Source organism: Telopea speciosissima, chromosome 1 (genome assembly GCF_018873765.1).
Source record: "Telopea speciosissima isolate NSW1024214 ecotype Mountain lineage chromosome 1, Tspe_v1, whole genome shotgun sequence".
Taxonomy (NCBI): Eukaryota; Viridiplantae; Streptophyta; class Magnoliopsida; order Proteales; family Proteaceae; genus Telopea; species Telopea speciosissima.
Window position 1 is genome coordinate 21451866 of NC_057916.1, and position 21811 is coordinate 21473676.

At 36.8% G+C, this 21811-nt stretch overlaps 2 protein-coding genes across 3 annotated transcripts; one reads left to right on the top strand and one right to left on the bottom strand.

Annotated features, from left to right (window-relative positions):
• Positions 1 to 5313: 5313 nt before the first annotated feature.
• LOC122644776 (protein SSUH2 homolog) lies at positions 5314 to 13533 on the bottom strand. 2 transcript variants are annotated; one of them, XM_043838164.1, is made up of 7 exons: positions 13480 to 13533; positions 13184 to 13396; positions 10700 to 10766; positions 10084 to 10415; positions 7981 to 8122; positions 7283 to 7408; positions 5314 to 6004 (listed from the first exon to the last, which is right to left on the bottom strand). In XM_043838164.1, the coding sequence occupies exons 1-7, from the start codon at positions 13499 to 13501 to the stop codon at positions 5620 to 5622; spliced, it is 1287 nt and encodes a 428-aa protein (XP_043694099.1). In that variant the 5' UTR covers positions 13502 to 13533; the 3' UTR covers positions 5314 to 5619. The 2 variants fall into 2 exon arrangements, with proteins under 2 accessions (XP_043694099.1, XP_043694096.1); XM_043838161.1 differs by having other exon boundaries at positions 10700 to 10772.
• Positions 13534 to 16288: 2755 nt separating this feature from the next.
• On the top strand, positions 16289 to 17061 carry LOC122666264 (60S ribosomal protein L35a-1-like). The gene is made up of 4 exons (XM_043862433.1): positions 16289 to 16335; positions 16458 to 16493; positions 16604 to 16832; positions 16955 to 17061. The coding sequence occupies exons 1-4, from the start codon at positions 16304 to 16306 to the stop codon at positions 16994 to 16996; spliced, it is 339 nt and encodes a 112-aa protein (XP_043718368.1). The 5' UTR covers positions 16289 to 16303; the 3' UTR covers positions 16997 to 17061.
• Positions 17062 to 21811: the final 4750 nt, after the last annotated feature.

A 21811-nucleotide genomic window follows, 5' to 3' on the forward strand; every position in this document is an offset into this window, starting at 1 on the left:
CTAAATATTTGAAAATTGAGAAGAATACAGAATTTTCATGAAAAAAAAAAAAAAGGGAAGATTATAGGATGAACTATCCATTCGACACGAGTGACCAATCAACAACTCAACAATGAGATCTGTTAAACATTAAATCTTCGTATTTGTTGATGATTGCGACATTACGTGATAGAGGCGAATGTTACAATTTAAAAGCTTTTACATTGAATGTTGAAGATGTATGCGTTTAGGATTTGGAATATATATGCTTGCAAAGTTTTCGTACAAAATAAAAAAGAATATAAAAATAAAAAATAAAAATGTATGATTTGGTAAGATTATGGAATTCTCTGAATTATATTAGTTTGGGGGTACGGAACTCATAATAAGTTATAAAATGAGATCATTAGGTATAAATGATAAGATAATTTAGTGATTAATTAAATAATTATTATGTGTTAGATGAAGTGAGTGAAGGAAGCAATAGACGTGTTTGTATGTATGAAGAATTATAAATGAAAAAATGCCAAGTTAGGTAGCTCCCATATTTTATTATATTTTATTTTTTTCTGAGAGTGGAATTCCAATACTCTCCGGCCTGCACGCCTGAATGATCCTTAAGAAAATGATAATAAAATATTACAAAAAAGGGATACTTTGAATCAAAATTTTCAAATAAGACAAAAAAACAATTCCGTAATCTAATATAAAGAAATTTTTATTCTAAGTGTGTGTAATAATATCATTTTAATATAAAGAAAAACATTCCTACATACAAGACGACGAAAGCCAAATTCAAAATATAGTTATAGTAACCAACTATGGTTACTTACACAGATCAAATTGGCATAACCAAATCAAGGCTTTGTTTTTGGACATGTGGCATATAAGAGGGGTAATGCGTGAAGCTTCTTCGTAGCACGACACAGTATGTAGCGCACATCCAACAGTCTGCAGTGCATTAGCACGCAGTCCAACAATCCACTTGTGTGTTGGATTACGTATCTGTGCACTATAAACTGTCAGATAATGCGTTACACACTGTGTCGTACTACAGAAGACCCGAATCCGGGGGTAATTCAAACTACCATTGAATAGAAAGGACAACCAACCCCCTTAACGAGAATGGCTTAAATGTTTGTTTGGTTGGTGGGGGTTTTGTATGGTAGAGTATGATCAATGAGCGAAAGTGATGCCGTTTTTTTAGTGAATAATTCTTCCAATGTGTGCTTGTTGGAACCTTGACCAATTTTGGATGGAAAGTACACAAATACCCAACATAATCTAACTCGGCCGGTGGACCTCTCTTTCCATATGATTTGGAACTTTCTAAATTATGTATCGTGCAGCACAAATCAGGTGAACTGTTTTGCAAAGCCTTCCAAGACAACTGTTCTTCCACCTATTTGCCTACATGATGAGAAAACGAATCGGGAGTGATGGAGAAATTAGATCATAGTCAATACAAAAACGTCTCCATCTAGTGGGTCATTCAAAACGGACAAAAAAAGAGAAAAAATTACATCATTAACTACTTTTGGGTTTTCATTTATAAAACTGTTCATCCTATATTTGAGTTAACAAAAATAGACAAAAGCAAGTTAAGGTTTACAAAATTGAACAAAATAGTGTCTCTTCCTTCCACATTTACTTTTTTAGACATTTTTACCCTTGTCATTGTCTTTTCGCCCAGGCATCCTTCGTTCCTTGTAACCCTACCCTTGTCCCAGCCACTGCCATTCTCTGCTACCCTAAGTAACAGAGGAAAAAAAAAAAAGAGATTTTTTTAGAGGGAAACTGTCAAGGAAGGAAGGAGAGTCACTGTTTTGTCTAGTTTTGTAAAACTAAACTTGTTTTTATCTATTTTTGTTAACTCAAACATAGGGTGGACAGTTTTGTAAATGAAAACCCAAAAGTAGCTAATCATGTAATTTTTCTTTAAAAAAAAAAAAATTTCCTCTGTAGTGCGGACTTAAGAGCTCGACATGTGAAAGATGTAACATTCAACGGTGTCGAACTCAAGAAGAAATAAAAGACAAAAAAAAAAAAAAAAAACTGTCTTGCATCGAGCTCACATTGTTGAATGAAACTTCTTCCACATATTGAGCTCTCAGGGTCACACTGCAGTGCACCACCGCCAAATGCCCGCACTAAAGAGAATTTTAATCTCATTCAAAACTACCAAAAAAATTAGTAACATCACCACCATATCCTCCATTTTAGCCTCTTTATCCTCCATTTACCTCAAATTAATGAGGAAAATTGAACAAGAATATGATAACCTACCAAACAATGCAAGTACATATACTTAATTGCATTGAATCCATACCACATAAACACGTACAAATTTGAGTTGATTAAATCATTAAACAAGAAAAACCAAAAACTTAAGCGAGATATTATTTTTTTAGGATGCAAAAATATAACAAAATAGAATTGAACGGTTTTGATGGATGTTAACCGACAGAGAAAAAAAAAACGGTGGGTGGGGGCACAGCGCACCTATATCTGCCACGTAGACATATTAAATGGGGTTAAAATTTTAAAATTTTTTGGGTAGGTTGACGCAAGCTCTCTTGCTCATGGAAGGATCTCAAGGATGTTTTGGAGGCTTTTGAAATTATTTTAGAAGAAAAGATCGCTATCTGCTCTTGCGCTTAAACACAAAAGCATGTGAAAATACTATGCTACCCCATGAAAAGCAAAAATCTCACCTAGAGCAATGCTTGCACACATTTCTATTGACCAACGTTCATCTGAAAGCTCTAGAGGCCCAGGTAGCAATCTATTTCCCATTATTTTATGTCTCTTATCTTTAATTGTCCTTTGTTGCACCCCAAAAAAATGTCTTAGAACTTCATTGTTCTGTTCCTAGCAACTTTGTATTCATTCCATAATTTATTTCTAGTGAATCTTCCATTTATATTTTGGTAATAAAATATCATAATATTAATCTAGGTATTTGGCACTTAGGGGCTGTTAGCTTATAATTGGATAATTTAAAAATTAGACAGATGTTAACTATCTAAATCTATAGTAACATATAATTAATTAGGTAGGAAATGTTCTTTGGCTAAAACATCCTTCCCATTTTCATGTTGACTCCACTAATGAAATCTTCACCGAACTACTTGAAGCCCACTAGGCAGATTCACCTTTCCATCTCTCTCTCTTTTCTTTTTTTTAGTTTTTTATGCCATAATACAAAATTTTATAAAATTTGCGGTATGTAGCATAGGGTGTGTCCTTCTAGATGTCACTGTGGCTAGTGAACTATAATGATTTAATGTTTGGATATGGTAAAGGACTTCACATACATCTCAATTGTCAAATTTTAACCAAACTAAAGAAAGTGATTGGTTCAAACTATGTATCAAAGATTCGATAAAATTATCAAAATATCATCAGATGGAAATGAATATAAAATACTACTTCCTCTACTCATTTTAAGCTGAAATTATATCAATGAGAAATATGAGACGTTTGTTTAGTTCTCATTCACCAAGATGTATCCATGTACTTCCATAAGTCAAATATTGAAGCATTATATTTCACCTGGCATAGTGGCTATAGATTTTCCCATGTATAGTGTCTTTCTTGAGAGCGGACCTGGGTGCAACGGTAAAGATTGCTCCATTGTGACCAAATGGTCCATGAAAGCAATGCGTAAATTATGACCCCCCCAGATCCCATAGTGACGGGAGCCTCGTGCACTGGATAGGCCCTTTTTTAGTGTCTTCCTTGTCATAGATGAAGTTTTTTACCCTGGGTATGAATCAGACAATTTATTCAATTAAATTAAATCCTGGTCACTAAGACAACAACTTATCAATCAGTATAAGAAGAAAATAAAGCCACCTATAAGGTATTACATTTACACCCATAACCCAAAAAACAAAAAAAGACATAAGTCCTTAACCACCACCATTGGAAACTATAGGAACCTGGAACCAAATTCAGTAAGAAAGCACACTCATAAATCATCCTGAACTAAACTCCACATGGATTATAATGTCGACCAATCCATTCCCTTGCCTGTTAATTATTTGCTCAAGCCCAAAAGGATCTGTCTCAGATGGGACCTGATTTCAGGGAATCGTTTAGGCTTAGGGTTTCAATTTCAAACCTAAACTATTTGAGGAAGATGAGGGCAATTTGGTAACTTTACTTTTTAATTTTGGTTGATTTTTATCATAAAGGCATTTTGGTCATTAGATTCTCTACAACTAACTGCTAACGTCCCAGACTAACGGACGGGACCAAAGTGTTACACTGTTTTGAAAGTAAAGGGAATTTGCAATTAGAAAAGTTATAAGGGGGCATTTAGACAGATAGGCATTTTGAGAAGGGGCATTCGTAAAAAACCCAAAAAAAAAGAGCAGAATATTAACCAAATCACATGTAAAATAGCCACGACATCTGACCTTCGGATCGCCGTACAACAGGGACATAAGAATGATTAATTAAACTCGCCTGCCCAAAAGTTCGATCGTCACATCATGGTGGATAAAGAGATTCTCTCTCTATCTTGAGCCATAAAAACCTTTCTCCTTAATAAGTTAATTAATTTTTTAAAAAAAAAAAAACAAAAGGCTGGACACATCGACGGTATACCGTAAACTAGCATCTTCTATGTGTTTCTCCCTTCCCCACTTTGAAATGATTCCCCTGCCCGTCCTGTATGATGCCCCGGGTGGTGAGACTATCCCTCTCCAAATTTTTATTTTGTGCTTGACATGTAACAATATAAACTGGTTTGGTTGCTTCACCCTGAGATAAGTTAATCACTAGATTCCTGTTGAGCCTGCTACACCAATGGGTCCAGAAAGCACCTCCTATACCGAATGGCCCTGGATCACTAATTAAATAGGTACAAAATTGGTTTCAAACTCAGGAGGTGAGGGTTAATGGCCGTAAGATGGATAAAGAACGGCGAGGAGAGAAGGCAAGTCACTACCCATGTTACCAGAACTTCTTCCAACATATAAAACAGTGCAATTAGAACTACAACCTCGACACAAAGAACCATCCAATTAAATGAATCTTGACTAAAACTATTGCGGCATTGCTAGGTTTCTACAATCTCACTCAATTAGTTACTCTAAACAACAAACAGCAAAGAATTGAAATCCCCAAGATGGACAATGACATGCATCCCATTGCCAAATTTTACCGGATAATTAAACTCAAAAGCTCTTTCAGATGCCACAGCAAACACGCACCCCACCCAACTGGTTCATGCTCACACACACACATTCTGAAAGCTCATAAAGAACAGAAGTAGGAGAATACCACTTCCAAAAATGGGAGGTATACACACTTCTATCCAGTTCATGGATGTGAGAAAAATGAACATCTTTCAGCTGACAGAAACTGGGAGTCCCATATAGGAAAAAATACAGCAACAAAGGCAACACTGAAACAGAACCTATTACAATATACACCTCACTCAAGCTGCAGTTTATGAAGATATGGGAAGCAAAAAATATTAAAATACCATAAGAATATAACAGAAACAAGACAAACAAGAGAAAGTACTGCCAGATCCCAAACCCCCCCCCCCCCCAAAGCTGGCATTTACAAGACTGATAAACATGGTAGTTTTCAGGATCATCACTTATGGATATCTGATCTACTTGACTATAGCCTCAACCATTCCAGGCAAGGACAGAGTCCCCAACAAAACCTGGAAGGATAGTAATCCTTCAGATACACATCTCTGCTGAGTCCAACTATATAGAAACTAAAAGAGCGATTACGATGACCCATGGTAACACGTGTGACAGGCACAACAGAGATGGAATGCCTCTCACATATTACCCTCGCAGTGGGAGGAACAGGAGACCTATCAGCAATAACTTCCGAGGAGAACTTGTTAAGGAAGTAAGAGTCAGCAAAGAAGGCAGGTGTACATTGGTATGCTTGTGTGTTGCACAGCTGGACCCCTCTGGCTCTGTGGAAGACCTCATCTGGAACTGAGGCTGCTCCACTTGTAGCACTTACTTTTCGGGTCATGAGCGTCTTCCTGCACAGGGATAAAGTTTTCAGCTCTTGATCAACAGAAATTTGCATACAGAAGTAATTTCCAGAATGCAATGAATGATAAATGCACTCAAATACACGTAATCACATAATTTTAAATTTCAGCAAAATTTCAGTCTTGGGTTAAGAGACTGAATTCAAAATCTGGGAAATTTTGGGAACCTTGAAATTTGGGCCAATTTTCTGAAATAATTGTAATATTTCAGATTTTAGCCAAAATAAACAGTACATCAAACTCCTGAGGGGGGACATCGGCACAACAGTAAGGTTGGTCCATTGCGACCTAGTGATCGCAGGTTCAAGTCGGCAAACGGCCTCTCTAAGAGCAGAGGCAAGGCTGTGTACATTATGACCTTCCCCAGACCCTGCAGTGGCGGGAGCCTTGTGCACTGGGTACGGCCAATGTTTTTTAATAAGTAGAACGTCTACTTTGGAATTAAACTATGGCTTTTGCTTTTGAGGAAGACGATTTCCCACATCCTTGTTTTGTGAATTATGATGTCCATGACATACGAGTTGAACCAAACCAAGCATCTTTGCTTTGCCCGAGAATTGTAGATCATAATTTATCTATCAATAGCATAGCTGTATGTAGAATGCAGGGATTACTGTAGCACCTTGCGCTGCACATTGGGTTCGGTCATCCCAAGTTGAGTTGAGCCTGAGGCTTAGAGGCCAAAGTGCTAGTTTGGGCTGGCTGGACCAAGCCCGAGCCTGAAAATGCACTACATATCATATATGCAAGGTTTTATTTTTTTTATGACATGTACTACAGCACATGCTAGTATGATACTATATTATACCTTATATTGTACCTTCATATTATATTGTACTTCTATGCAATACTACGTATACATATAACCTTCTAAACTAAGTACTACCAGAAGGGGGAAAAATCTTGAATTTAAAAGAGTGAAGTTTGGGCTAGCCCAAGAATAGACCAGGCTTCAGCTCAGCCTAGCCCTCTCTGTCATTCATTTGGGATGGGCCAACCATGCGCCAGCCCTAAAAATACCCCACCATCGATGAAACATCCCCAATGTCACCTTTCATTGGTCCTCCAGAAAACATCTGTTCATGAGTAACTTTCCCTCTCAAGTTTCACAGGAAGTTCTTAGCTTTCAGTTGCGAGGAGTTTTAGATGCACCCCCATAAAGCATAAAAGCATGCTTTATGAGAAGATTAATATCTCTGAAAAATCACAAGTATTTGTAATCCAGATAAATATGCACATAACTATGTCACAAGGAAGTGTGCCTACCATTTGACGATGGCAATGTTGCGTGTATGCATAGATCCTCCACCTCTACATGTTTCACATTTCAATAGTCCACGAGATCCACATGTCACACAAGGAAGCATTCCCTTACCATTGCATTTCACGCATCTGCATACACACAAATCGGTGAAGTGTTCCACATCAAGTCCCAGTAGTACAGTCCTATACTATGAACATGATTCGGCATGTAAGTTTACCAAATCTTTAGGCAGGCAAGTTTCAACATGGTGGATTATTCATTACAGTTAGAACTGATGTAAACCACGTGTTATTCTGTTCTTGAAACTTAAAATTTCGAAACAGTTGAAACTTTGGATACCATGTGTAAAGCAGGAACAACAACAACAACAAACTCAGCCTTATCCCAACTTAATGGGGTCGGCTACATGGATCCAAACAAAACAAATTAGGGCAAACTGCAATGTATAAAAAAAAAAGGCGATGGGAAGTGAGATGAGAAATGAAAAATGGAAAATGACACGTGAAGGATAGAAAATAAATGGAAACATGAAAGATGAAGGTTGAAAGTAAGAGGAAAAAGACACAGCCCAACGAGTCAGGAGAATCTCAGCTAAATGGGGTCTGCTACATGGATCCTTGTGTAAACCAGGAAACACCTTAATAATGTATCTAATTAGCCATAAGGTTGCACCAATAAAATTGGCATTTAAAATACATACATTGTGTCAGAGCCATCTTTGTGAGCAAGCAGACCTCTGCCATAACATACAGGGCACTTAGTCATCTGATCTTTCTTGTAACATCCTGGTTCAGAATCAGCATTACACGTCGGACATGGAATTTCTCCTCGTCCCCCACAATCTGCAAGTTTACCATTCTAAAATTTTACTGGAGTTCCAACAGCATGAACTATTATTTTTGGGAAAATAAATGTGTATGTACTCTGCCATTGCCAACAAAGAACAACAATAAAGCAACAGAAATATTACATTAAAAAATGACAAGAACAAGAAGCTACAGTACTAGCAAGACAAAGTGCCATCTTCTCACCCACTGGCACTGCTGTAGACCACCCAATGAGTCCCATCTAATAGATCTTGTAGTGTTAAAAGTCAGCATAAGTCAGCCTCAGGCTAATTAGACCCATCCAAACTGAAGACTTATCTCAGTAGTATTTTTCATATTCTTCTGAGCACCTATTATGATCAAACACTCTTACTAAATATATTTAAAATCTAGCCAGATTAACCAATCATATTGTGAGGTCAGCAATTCTGAATGTGCCACACAAGTAGAGCACAGGTAGGATGGCTGCCTTTAACCATATTTGTGCGAGGATGGTGGTTGATGGGTCACTAGAATTTGGTTTTAAAAAAAATAGGACATACCCAGTGCACGAGGCTCTCACCACTGCGGGGTCTGGGGAGGGTCATAATGTATGCAGCCTTACCCTCGCTTTGCGGAGAGGTTGTTTCCAGACTCTAACCCACGACCACTAGGTTGTAATGGAGCAACCTCATTTGGAAAATTTTTGGTATGTCCAAATTGTCCAAATAATGAATACGAATCTAAGTTCAGGGATACTTCTATAGTTTCAAGAGGGCATTTGGTCTCCACAATTAATTGAAGTTTATGACATCATAAGCATAATCCTGAGATGCATGTGTCATAACTCAAATTTATGCAAAATTTCCAAAACTGAGATTGTTTGGGTAATCCCAAAGATGCAATAACAGAAATCAAACTGAAGGATATGGAAAATTTTGAGGATAATGTAGTTTCCAGAAAGAATATTGTCTCATCGGCTGTCTTCCTATGATGACCTTCTTACTAAACAGAACTCCAATGCAAATTCATTGTACTGCTACTGTAGAAGTGAGTTGGAAACCTCCGATCACCTCTTTGTGAAATCCTATGTTTCTAGACTCATTTGCTTTTCTTCTCTCTTGAGCATTAATCTGAACCATCTCCAAGCAGAGTCATTGACCTATTAAAATAGTGGCCAGTACCAATAAACTGAAACAGAAAGAGACTAATTATGTCTGCATTGTGCAGTTATAAACTATCATGCTGGAGTCAAGAATATCAAAAATGAATTACCCTCCCGAGGTTTTGAGTTATCAAGAATTATTGATAAGATGAATTGTAGACCATTAAACATGTATTTTCTGAACGTTTTCCAAATGGACCAGATTCAGTGCTTATATGAGTCTGACACATTGAAAATGGCAGCTTCCAAAAAGAGGTATGATTAAGCTAGACACTGACACAAGCCTCCTGCAGGACAGAATGAATGGTCAAATGGTATAATATGAAGGGATTACAATCGAAACTGTGCTGCAGATACTGGTAAACCATGCACAGTAAGCTAAGTTGAGGTGGTGGATGTTTAGTGTGTCTCAATAGGAGTACGGCTAACTTGAGCTCCAGTATCAAGTAGCTGTTGACCAGATGGAAGACTCTGACCTCTAATCTTGGCCATGGAAGTTATTTCATTTTTGGACAAGCTTGGAGAAGAACTTGAAACTATTAATATTGGAAGCTCAAAGGACATTCATAGGTCCATAAATGGGATGGACATGATTAGTCACCAAGGCTGTTAAATTGGATTATCCCACCAGATCAGAAAATCTAGTTCCATTTTGGCTTCAAAAACCCTTCTTTACATATGATTAAATAAACACCACGGTTCATACCTCTGGTTTACTGGTTTTAAGTGTACCATGGTTTTCTGTCATGAATAAAAAAAAATTTAACTAAAAATAGAGCTTGAGGACATTATAGTTTCTCAAACACAAAACCCATGGCTCCATAATTTATACCTGAGCATTTCTCAATAGCTTCCGAATGAGGGATTGTAGCCCGTGTTTCTTTGTGTTGGACAAATAGAAGAGGGAATTCAGACCTCAGATCCAATTCCCATAGTCCAAGTTCAGGGCCATTATCCTTTCCATCAATTTTTCCACCAAGATAAGGCTCCATCTCTCTTGTGATTTCTCTCTCCTCAATAAAAGTTTCTAGAGTCCCAATATAGACATTGCAGTCTTCCACTGCCCTTATCTTCCAGGTCCGAGCTGGACGACTTCCCCAACAGCAACGGTGGCCTACATGATCAATGAGTAACTCCCGTATCTCCACCTCATCCAAGATTTGCCTATCATGTAGAAAATATTGTTAATCAAGCGCTTCTTACCATGTTGACCCATACTAAACCACATATCAACTCAAACCCAACCCCCTGCCCTTTTTGCCCATCCTGTTCGTAAACTGGAAGGCCCAACATCTAGAGGTTGCATCTATATAATTTTTTTTTAAAAAAAAAACGAAAGAAGAATACTAGAGGTTGCAACAAAAAGTGATATGCAATTAAGCTATAGGATGAACCTCAAGAAAATTCAAGCTTGAAATCAAAATCCAGGCCTTAAATACCCAACTTACCTCTGACCTTCGTTTAAAGCATATCCACCAAGACCTCCTCCATATCCACCACCCTGATAAACAATAACTTGATCCAAAAACAATGATTGACAAAGCAAGTAAGTAATGTACAAATGATGAAAAATAGTAGATTTATCTATCCTCAAGGCTTAACTTTAAAAAGTACAAAAAAATACAGGTTAAATTTCTCCAACTGTTCTTAAAACAAAAGAACATCTATACTTTGAAACACAATTTTTTATAATGGGTAAGGGTGGGAATGTATTCTCAACTTTCAAACAAAATATTTGCTGACCAAACACCATTCCAAACCCAAATTAGGAAAACTGTGATGAGATTGAATGTGGACCATTTATAACAATCCAACTAACCAAAGTTCCTTAAGGTGATGCAGCTTATTTCTATGCATATTAAGGTGAGATAGTGAATATGTTTTAAGGAGAGATGGCATATTATCCATGCCATTGCTACTATAATAACAGGTGTTGCATGGAGAGCCTATGTGAATTGACATTATAATAGCTACAATTTCTTGAACATTTGCCTCATGGACCCATAGTGCTGGGTGATGGGTGCTAGCTGGCAGAAACCATATGAAATAACAAAAAAACCAGCCAAAGGATTCTTAAAATGAGCTGTTGTATGTAATTTGATGGCTAAATGGAGAAAGATTGAAAGATGATACAACCTTAAGCTCGATTTTTTGGGTGGAGGGGGGAGAAGAACAAGAAGAAGCAAAGTTAAAATGTGGAATTTAAGCAAGAAATTAAAGAAATGTGACAAAACCTATCACTAATCATGACACACATCGCTTACCATGGAACTACTAAAATGTGGAATTCCAAACTAAAATAAAAGTTCAAAATAGCAAAGTCCATCATAAATCAATAGGGTAAAAGGTATCCTACACGGTCCCACTTAGGAAGCCTTACCCAAATGGTCCTGAAATAACACTGCCTAAAGTCAAGCAGGTGAGCCACATGATCAAAATTATTTTCAACATCTTACTTATGGTACTCTATCCTTGATAATGAGCGGACAAGGAAAACCCCACCTTTTGGTTGTGAAAAAACATTTCTCAGCTACAAGCATCACACACGGTAGGTTTTTACTCAAGTAATCCAGTCATTTCCTAATAACACAGCTGGTCATCCAGGTGCCCAATATAGCAATGCAACTGAATTGCCTCACACTAAACTTTAAGACCGCAAGGCACACTGGAAGCACCACCTGAGCCAATTTGTCAACACTATTACCCACTAAGTGGAAGCGCACAGCAATTGCATAATCCATAATCTTTGTTTTGGTAGAAATTGCATAATCCATAATCAACCATTGATATATGGAGAGCACAGAATATGAATGCCTTGCTGGTGTAAACTATTCCAGTAGGCATAGAATCCTATATAGAAATGTTAGTTGTCCGCTCTGACACTAAAGCCCAATCACCACTCTCCAGCCACTATGCACAAGAGAACACCAAATCAATGAACATGCCTGTAGCTAATGGCTAAGAGCCTAAGACATATTGCAACAAAAGAAACCTTCACCACATGGAAGACATTAGTCCTTCCAGACCCTTCCATAATAGAATAGTCATTCCTCCAGATTCCGAGTTGGATATTTATAAAAGTGCCACCAAGATATGCTCCATAACAAAACAAACCGAAGAGCCACCTCCATGATGACATGAAGAGCTAACATTAACTAAAGAAACAAAGTGGATTCACAGATAGCAGGAAGTTCTAAAAACGTCTTTAAATTTTGATGGACAATTTGTCATAAATGAGTACCTATATCTATGTAAATCAACAAACTGGGGCCATACATCAAATATCTAGTTCAATGTTTCCAATGGCTGTCTAAATCACAATCTTCCCCAGCAAATTTGCAGTGAGGTAAGAAGTTTTCAATTCTCCTTTACCATCTAATCTCTATAACCATTCCCTGAAAATCGAGGGTTGCTGATGCTGTTTCCCTCACAGTTATTGCTCCAGGAATTACGAACAAGATTGAGAATATCCACAAACAGCAGGAAACTACCATTGTACGGTGTTGGTTGTAGAGTTAAAAAGAGTGAAGTATAAGTATTAACAGATGACATTCTAATTCTATCTCAATTTTCTGACATATAGCAAAGGAAGTCATATCCAACCAAAATAATAACGAATGGAGGTTAAGGATGAACGCCAGTTACTTGGGTTTTATTAGGAATTTGCCGCTTCCATAATTAAAAGAGAAATCCAAAAGCAAGATGAAGGAGCAAGTGCAATCGTGTATAGCTGCAAACGAAACTAAAACTCCAAAAGAAGCAGGAATTTTCTCACCCGATGAACAGCATCAAACAATTTTGTGTGCGTGTTAGGAAACACTATGCACTGATTTATATATTTTTAAAAAAAATTTGAAATTCTCAATCCTAAATTCATCACAGAGGACGCCAAAAAAAAAAAAAAAAAAAGGAATTCAATCTTGATGGGGTACCATTTGGATCGGGTTCCGGCGAACTAATCAAAGGGGCGTGGATGGAAGGAGGGTAGTGATCAGAAGATACCGCCGATCGAATTTCTTCGATGCTTACTTCCGCTCCCGCCAAGTACGGATACGGGAGTACGGAACCAGTTCTTCCCAGGTATTGATATGAAATCCATTTCTCCTTCTCTTTCCCTCCGACCTCATCACCTTCTTCCAATTGACCTGAACCGAGGAAATTGTTAGAATGCACTGCAAACTGCTAATTAGGAAATAATGAAAGAGACAATAATCCAAAAGAAGTCAACCTGCCAGAAGAGGTTCTTCCATTCTCACACACACACTCTCTTTCTACGCTGGACTATCACCGGGCGGGGAATGTTATTGCGGTAATATAGCGACGGTCATGGACCAATTTATAGAAATGGTTAGCTTCGTCTGTAAGGAACTTAATCAACAATGGTAATTGGAGGGAAACAAGCACCGTTGTATGTTTGGACATCCTTAAAATCATTCGATCGTTTTCACTCTACAGATTGTCGGTAGGTTTCCATCTTCTGTCTCGTTCTCCGTCTCTCTCCCCTCTATCCTGTGACTCCTGTCTTACCTGGAAATTTTGCTACAAAGTTTGGTGGGACCAGCCTGGCCTAACCGCGTTTGTATCCGTTAAGGGGAATTTGAATCCGTCAAAAAATTGATCGGATACGAATATGATAATCCATTTATTCATTCGATTATTATTCAATTCGTTTAGCAATCCAACGGTAATAAATGTTTAAAATATATCTTTGTGCTCATTTATTGGATTACGTTACCTTATTGGATTTTATTATCTTGTTTTTATAGTTTTATAAGTTAAAATTACGTGATTCGTTTTTTTGAATTTTCTATTGATTTATATTATATATTGTTTTATGCAGTGTGATATATGCAACCACATATCTATTAAAATAAATACAAGATAAATCAAAAATATAAATATAAATATAAAAAAATCAAAGACTAAAACCCTAAAGAATAGTAGAAAAAGGGTAATTGTTGAACTCTCAAGTCTCAACCCTAACCCTCATCAACAAAACGGAAGATGTCAACGGATAGTTGAAAATTCTTATTCGATCGTGTTCATATCCATTTAGGAGAATCTATTCAAAGTCGACAAAAAACTAACAAGATATTATCTGAATCCGTTCGAATATAATCGGATACGAATATAATAATGTCACTGTCCGATCGAATTCGATGAGTTATACACTTTTGTTGTTGAGTTATATTGTGTGGCTCTCAATGGAATGCTATTTGATTAACAACATTTTTCCTTCTCATGTTGCTGCTTTGATCATCAAGATTTATCTTCGAATGTTCAAAGCATGGATGCATATGTTTGTACCAGTACCAAGTTGGGTGTCTTGTTAACAAAACTTTGTGGCCTCCAAAATACTTATTGATGGTGTGGGCTCTTCTAGATGGTACTTCGAAAAGATAGTGGAGATTAGAAATTGGGCATCCATCCAAAATTTAAGATTTTTGGATAGCTTACCTAAACCGCAAGAAATCCCTAAGCAATGAAAATAAATAACTTTCGATGATTTGTAGAGAGCAAGGATTCAGGCATCGATTGATAGAGTTGAAGCAACCAATGTTTTGCAGAAAGATAGAGAGTTTAGTTGAGTTGTAGATAACAAAAAATAAAAGAGGGGATTTTGATATGTATTTTTTTTTATTATTTAAACTTTTTTAAAAAACGAACGTAAATGCATATTTGAAAAGATATTTGTACAAGAGAAATACTTACTATACTTCATCCTTGAACGGTGTAGATAAAATGCTTTGAATCTTAGGTTATTAAAAACCAGTGTAAAAGATTCCTCATATGCACAACCCCACGCATGAAAACCAGGTTCAAAGTTTAATTGTCATATATAGTAAAATTTAAAGTACACAATTATGAATACAAAAAAATTATTTTATTTAATTTAAAACCGATTTCATTTCTCATTCCCTTCCCTTCTACTTGCAACCTCATGAAGCTTGAAGCCTTCAAGTACTCAACAGACCCTAATCCGTATATTTTTATTGTATGGGCCACATCACATGAAGACCCAACGAAATGATGGGCCGTATGCCATTTAGGACCAATAAGAAAGCAAATGCCCCCATAGAACTGTGTCTAATACTCACAAGAGGTTTTAGGTTTTAGGTTTTATCAACTGTGGATAAAATTATTTACCAAAATTACTTAGATTCACTGGATAAGAACGAAAATTACAAGATAAGTAAGTTTCAAATTTGTTTTACATTTATTATTTTTTTTATTTTAAAAAGATTTACTTAATCCCCAAAATTAGTGCTCATGCTAGTTAGAATAAAATAAAAGTTAACTTTCAAAATTGCCCCTCTCATTTAAATGTTTAAAAAACAGTGAAATCCGATGAAAGTACACTTTAATTGTACGAGTAGAAATCAAAGCGGTTATTATCCCCTAAAAAAGATAAAAACAAAGTTATAGCTTTGAATCCAAAGAGAAGTACATCTTAATTGTTGGAATAGAAAACAAAAGAAACTTATTAAAAAGAAATACAATAAAAAAAAGAAGATGGTTCACCAACCCCTCCTAGGGTTTTGGTATGTTCCAAAATACCCTCCCAATGCTTATTCTCGCTAATGGAATCTCATTTACTATTGGTAGGAGGAAACTAGGTTAAAAAAAATAAAATAAAATAAAAAACAAAAGTGAGAGAAACAATAAAAAAATAAAAATAAAAACAAGTAAAGAAAATTGCCTGCCCCTTCCTCTTCTATTTTTTCATCGAGGTTTAAAAGTTTAAAACAGATTTTTGAGACAATTTTAAAAGTTTATTTTTATTTTATTCTTGCGTGAAACAAATTTGAAAAGTACTTATCTTGTAATTTCCATTAAAAAGAATGTCTGATAAAATTGTAGATCGTACGGCTGTAAAGCTGCTCAGGTGATCTTATGAACCGATATCATGTGGGTTAGTGTTGTACCTTATCACATAGAATACCTAGCCATCTATATATAAAACCTCACCTTGTGCTTCCGTCGACCGTCGCAGAGACGCAGACATTAGTATCATCCTCTGCCCGCCATTAGCAAGGGAAATCGCAGCCAAAATGGTAAAGGGGCGCCAAGGAGAACGTGTTAGGTTATCTTCGTCTCTTTGTGCTACCATTAGTATTCTGCGAACTATGTTCTTTCTCCATTTGTCTCTTTAGGGTTTAATCTTCATCTATATCTTCTGAGTTTCATCTTTGCTATTTGATTCAGATTATATGTGAGGGGAACTGTCCTTGGTTATAAGAGGTGATAGCTGGAATCCTATTAATTTAATTCGGTTTATATTTCTGATCTGAGTTCTTGAATTTTTTTCATGGATTCGTTTAATTGAGCTTATGTTCATGTCGGTGGTTTAGGGCAAAATCCAACCAATACCCGAACACTTCTTTGATTCAAATCGAAGGTGTGAACACAAAGGAGGAGGTCGCATGGTACTGCGGCAAGAAAATGGCCTACATTTACAAGGCTAAGGTGAAGAAGAACGGATCTCATTACCGATGCATTTGGGGAAAAGTCTCCAGGCCGCACGGTAACAGCGGAATCGTCCGGGCTAAGTTTAAATCCAACTTGCCCCCCAAGTCCATGGTATACCCTAAGTTTACTCCATTGTCACTTCAACAATATTTTCAACTTTTCTTTCAGGTTTAGGGAATTAGGGTTTTACTAGTTCTATTTTATTTTATTAATATTCTCTGTCTGTATTGCAGGGTTCTAGGGTTAGGGTTTTCATGTACCCGAGCAATATATAAGGTAATGGTTGGAATCCTATGTATCTTCCATTTTTGGTTTGTCTAGGTTTAGTAATTAGATGTTCCCCTTCCCCCCCCCCCCCCCTCTCCCACCCCCATGAAAGGTGGTAATGATCGTTCTGTTGATGCTGCCTCCCTCTCTCCCGTTGGCCCCTCACATGCGCAGGGGCCACGCTCCCACACAGAGAACTCTTGACCTTAATTTTGATATTGATTTGGTAACTATCACTAATACATTTATCATGGCCTCGGACTTGAGAGGTCCTTATAGTCGCAGTTGGGTATTATGGGTTTTGGTGCACTGATTTGTCTCTGTCTTCAATATCTGTTCATTTGCTCATAGTGTTGAATCCTGCTGTCTAAAACTTGTAGTTGCACCATTTTAGAGTAATATCTGATTACAGTGGCAGATCTCTAGCTTCTGGAGTGCAGAAGCAACTTCAATTTGGTTTCTCTATATGGATTGCATATTAGAACTTCCTGGAATGTTGATTTGCATTTGATTTATTGTGTGAACCAGGAGACTTGAACTCAAGACCTCCTGATAGCAATGGGCCTTTACGCACCACTAGCTACCAAGTGCGCTATGCACTTGATTTATTGTTTATGTGCTAGAGGACTCATTAGAGCTGCAAATTAGTACACATTTGAGTAACTTGTACTTATGTTTTGGATGTGGTCATTGATCAATGTGATCAGTTTAACCCCTCGTGTATCGCTTATTGTATAATGTATAATGTTATGACTGTAATAGAAAAATGCTAAGCCTCACTTTATGTTCTCAGCATTTTTGTAGGTCTTGTTGAGCCTAAATTAGTTTTTCATTGTTGTTTTGCTATGGTTTTTGTTATAATTAATCTCTTTTTTGTCTTGTGTGCAGTGCTTTGGTATATGAAGACGCCATGTTGACAATTACTACGGAGGCGTAGAGGGTTTGGTTTTTACCAACCATCTGGAGCTAGGTTTTAAAGTTTTAGTATTCAAGGGATACAATAGCTGGTTTTGTTTTTTCAGGATGATAAATTGAACATTTATGACTGTTTTCATCTACTTTTAGATATTGGATTCTTCATGCCCGTTTGCCTGCCAATTGGCATGATTGGTGGAACCATCTTATTTGAGCTCAGTTTACAAGTAGTTCTCCAGCTTAAACCCATCTTATTTGTAATGCTTTTTACATTTGCTGAATTTATTTTTGATACTCAGTGTGTGGCTCTGTGATTATTTTTTTGGGGGAAAATTACATGATTACACTAAATTGAGTTTCAGTTTACCAAACGATCTACTCTTTAGATTTAGACAAAGATGTGTTATAAAATACCCAAAACAGTGTTGAGCGATTCCTCCGAAATTTGCAATTTGTCCTTACAAACTCACCCTCATCTCTTTTGCTGCTGACCATTCACATCTTTCCCGCCAGAACATACCCAGATCCACTTCTTCGTCATTGTCATAATTCCCTTGACAGTATCTCTGCATACCCTTTTTGCCCGAAACAGTGGTTGCTGTGCCGCAATCTGCAACTGCATTTCAAGGCTTCAAGCCAAAATTCCACCCCTGCAATAAGAGTAGTCGATAATGTCTTAGTCACCATCTAATTATCATTCTCGGTCAGTTTCTCTTTCCTCAGAAAACCAGAAGCTGGGGCAGAGACGCAAAGATGGTGGACACCGATACAGTATGATGCACAGTTGGTCAACCGGCTGGTCGGTCGACATGCCTATAGGGATGCATTATCTCAGCATCACTCTCCAAATGTGTTCCCTACAAGTGCTCCCCCTTGTGAAGGTCCACGCCCTCACCTCTCTCGCCCCTCAACTAGGCTTCTCCAAAATCTCACTTTATCCTGGTCTGAATTATTTTTTCACTATTGTGATATTGCTGCCGTAGATAATCAATTTGAGAGACAATTCTGAAAATGCAGTGGTGTTGGTAGTCTCTGGGGTGGAGCTAGGATTCACTTATGTGACCCAAAGTCGTTTCTTGCAGCGGGCAGGACATATTTGCTGTTGGGAACCCTAGGATTGTTGTTGATGTGTTGAGTAATGATGATGCTGAGGTCGTTGCCTAGATTTTGTAGGCCAATTTAAGCATCCAAACTAAATGCATGATACCTTTGAATTCCTTGTTGAGACGGATGGTATAGATTTAGAATCCGCCATTTTGAGCTCGATTTGACAATGAATTGAGGATGATCTAACCTGCTTGGTTGGGGTTTCGTCAAGAGATTTCTTCAAACTCATTTTAGTAAATGCACAGAGAGATCTCCCACAACGGAAGAGATTATAGCTCTTTGATCCAAGAGCGTCAATGGCGGTCTCAAGCTCTTCTGTGATTACAACGATAGCAAAGACTGAGATGGAGCAGAAGATGCTGGTGAGCCTCAAGAAGATAAATCGAGGATGACATTTCGGAGAGAGAGAGAGAGAGTATTTGTCCAATTTCCTTCTCTTTTTTTTTCGGATAAAAGTTGTTCAATTCCTAGGAATGGTTAATATTATTTTAAATATTTTTGAAAGGACTAATTTTCTTTCCACCACTCAGTGAATAGATTCCCTCATCCCATAGTTGGCAAATTCTGCCCAGATTTTAGTATTTTCCCAAAATACCCTCTGATGCCCCTACTTATATCTAAATCTGTAGCGGTGATTGGATTCCAATTCAGCGTGCCTAAAGGGAAAACTCGTCTTTTTTGAAATACCCATCTTTGTCTTAGGTTAGTCTATTAAAGTAAAGAGCTGGTGGATTTTTTTGTTTTTTGTGAGAATCTATCCATCTTTGAAGATTGAATATCTCCAATCTGTCACAACATTGGATAAAGGTAAATTAAAAATAACGGAGGCATAGCATGTGAGAAGATATGATGGAATAGATTCAATTTATTGTTAACAAAATAATTACAAATAAACTCTATCTTATTAGCCTCATGCAAAAATGTAGTTAAGCAATGTTTTGGAATGGATTTCACCCATGGGTCAATCTAGACAAAAAGAAATGCTTTTGTCTCCAATCTGTCGAAAAACCATTGTTTTTAAAGTGGGAAGCATATGAAATATATGTTGTTTCAATACCAAAACCCTCCCTTTTTGCAAACCTTGGGGTCAAAGATGGAAGTATGAAGAAAATATTTAGCCTTAATTACTTTAACTCACAAATCATTAGTATTATTGAGTAGTAACCTCTCAAAGATAAAGGGGAACAAACTTTATTCCAACCAATTAAACAAGCTTTTTTACATTTCTCCTTGCTTCCATTATTGAAATTAAGGCAAATTGAATATACCTCTACAGATTTTGAGAGGAAACAAGAATGATGACTTCAGGTAAGCAGGTATAGTGCTCAACACATACTAAGGGTGTCAAAATCAAACCGAAACCAAAACTGAATTGAACTGTTTAAATCGAAGCGTGAAACCGTTTAATAAATGGTTAGGTTATGGTTTCAAAAGTGAGACTGTTTATTTAAACAATTTGAACTGAACCGAACAAACTGTTCAACACTCCTAAGTGTACATGAATGTGCCAAACTAGACATAAACCGTTTATTCACAAAAAAAAAAAAAAATTTACCAAATCGAACTGAACCATTTAAAATTGAAGCCGTGAAACCGTTTAATAAATGGTGTGGTTATGGTTTCAAATTTGAGAGCATTTAATTAAACGGTTTGAACCAAACCAAATTGTTTAACCAAAACTGAACTGTTTAACACCCTTAACACAGACTGAATAAGAACTTTACGTCATGCAAATGAAAGTTAGTTAGCTTTCTATGTAAATAATCTAGTTTTTTGATCTCTTAACAACACCAGTCAATTCCTTGATCTTGGAATGAGAGTGGATGAGATTAGTGTCAAGGTTGTTGTAATTATTAGGCATTTCACTAATCCAAATCAGAGAGCAAAGCACAGTCCTTTCGGAAATAGGGATGTTCTTACCCAGGTTTGAACCAATGAACCCAAATTTGCAGAACTCATCCTTCTCCATTTCTTGTCGATTTATAACTCAACCCAAAAGAGGAAGAAGTAGAGCGAGAAACAAGACTAATAGAATACGAGAATAGAGTGAGAAAGAGAAGGGACTTGGGTTCGATATTTATATATAGGTGTGAGAGATTCATCTGTATCTCAATCTCTACTCCTCTGTTAAAAATTGGAAACTTGGAAGAACCTCTTTGTCAGTTTACAAGAATGACAATGAATGCAAGTCATATATGTCAAACCCAATTCATTCCAGAGGAATTTCCAATAAAGCTTGATAATGAATGCAAATCATATATGTGAAACCTAGTTCATTTCCTGAGGAATTTCCAATAAAGCTTGAAACGCATAATGAATACAATTTATATATGTGAAACCCAGTTCATTCCTTAAGGAATTTCCAATAAAGCTTGAAACGCACAATGAATGCAATTCATATATGTCAAACACAGTTCATTTCCTGAGGAATTTCCAATAAAACTGGAAAGGTACAATGAATGCAATTTGAGTATTATTGTAAAGAAGCACGCAATCTAACACCATATATATTTCTCTTGCCTTTCACAGGTTACGTGACACCCTCTCTTGCCCCTCACCACCATATCTCTTTCGGATTTTTCCCTCACCATTTATCCGAAAAACACATACGACTTTTTTCTAAAATTTATCTCTTGTACTGAAAGATCAGAAAATAAATCCAAGACCACCTTTATCGTAAGGATATCACATAAAAATTACATTCTTTAAGACTTTTACTTTTGGTAAAACTGAACAAATCCTTGTGAAGTAGTTCTAAAGGTCGAATGGTATAAATTATCTTTTTTTATTTAAAAAACTTT

What these genes read in the sequence shown, in the direction of transcription:
- LOC122644776 (XM_043838161.1), bottom strand. Translation starts at nt 13,501, where the DNA reads ATGGAAGAACCTCTTCTGGCAG. An exon ending in GCCGGAACCCGATCCAAATG is followed by an intron (nt 10,773 to 13,183) that starts GTACCCCATCAA and finishes CATTGTTTTTGG; the next exon opens with ATCAAGTTATTGTTTATCAG. An exon ending in AAAGATGGCTCTGACACAAT is followed by an intron (nt 7,409 to 7,980) that starts GTATGTATTTTA and finishes GTGTGTATGCAG; the next exon opens with ATGCGTGAAATGCAATGGTA.
- LOC122666264 (XM_043862433.1), top strand. Translation starts at nt 16,304, where the DNA reads ATGGTAAAGGGGCGCCAAGGAGAACGTGTTAG. An exon ending in CGCCAAGGAGAACGTGTTAG is followed by an intron (nt 16,336 to 16,457) that starts GTTATCTTCGTC and finishes TATTTGATTCAG; the next exon opens with ATTATATGTGAGGGGAACTG. An exon ending in ACTGTCCTTGGTTATAAGAG is followed by an intron (nt 16,494 to 16,603) that starts GTGATAGCTGGA and finishes TCGGTGGTTTAG; the next exon opens with GGCAAAATCCAACCAATACC.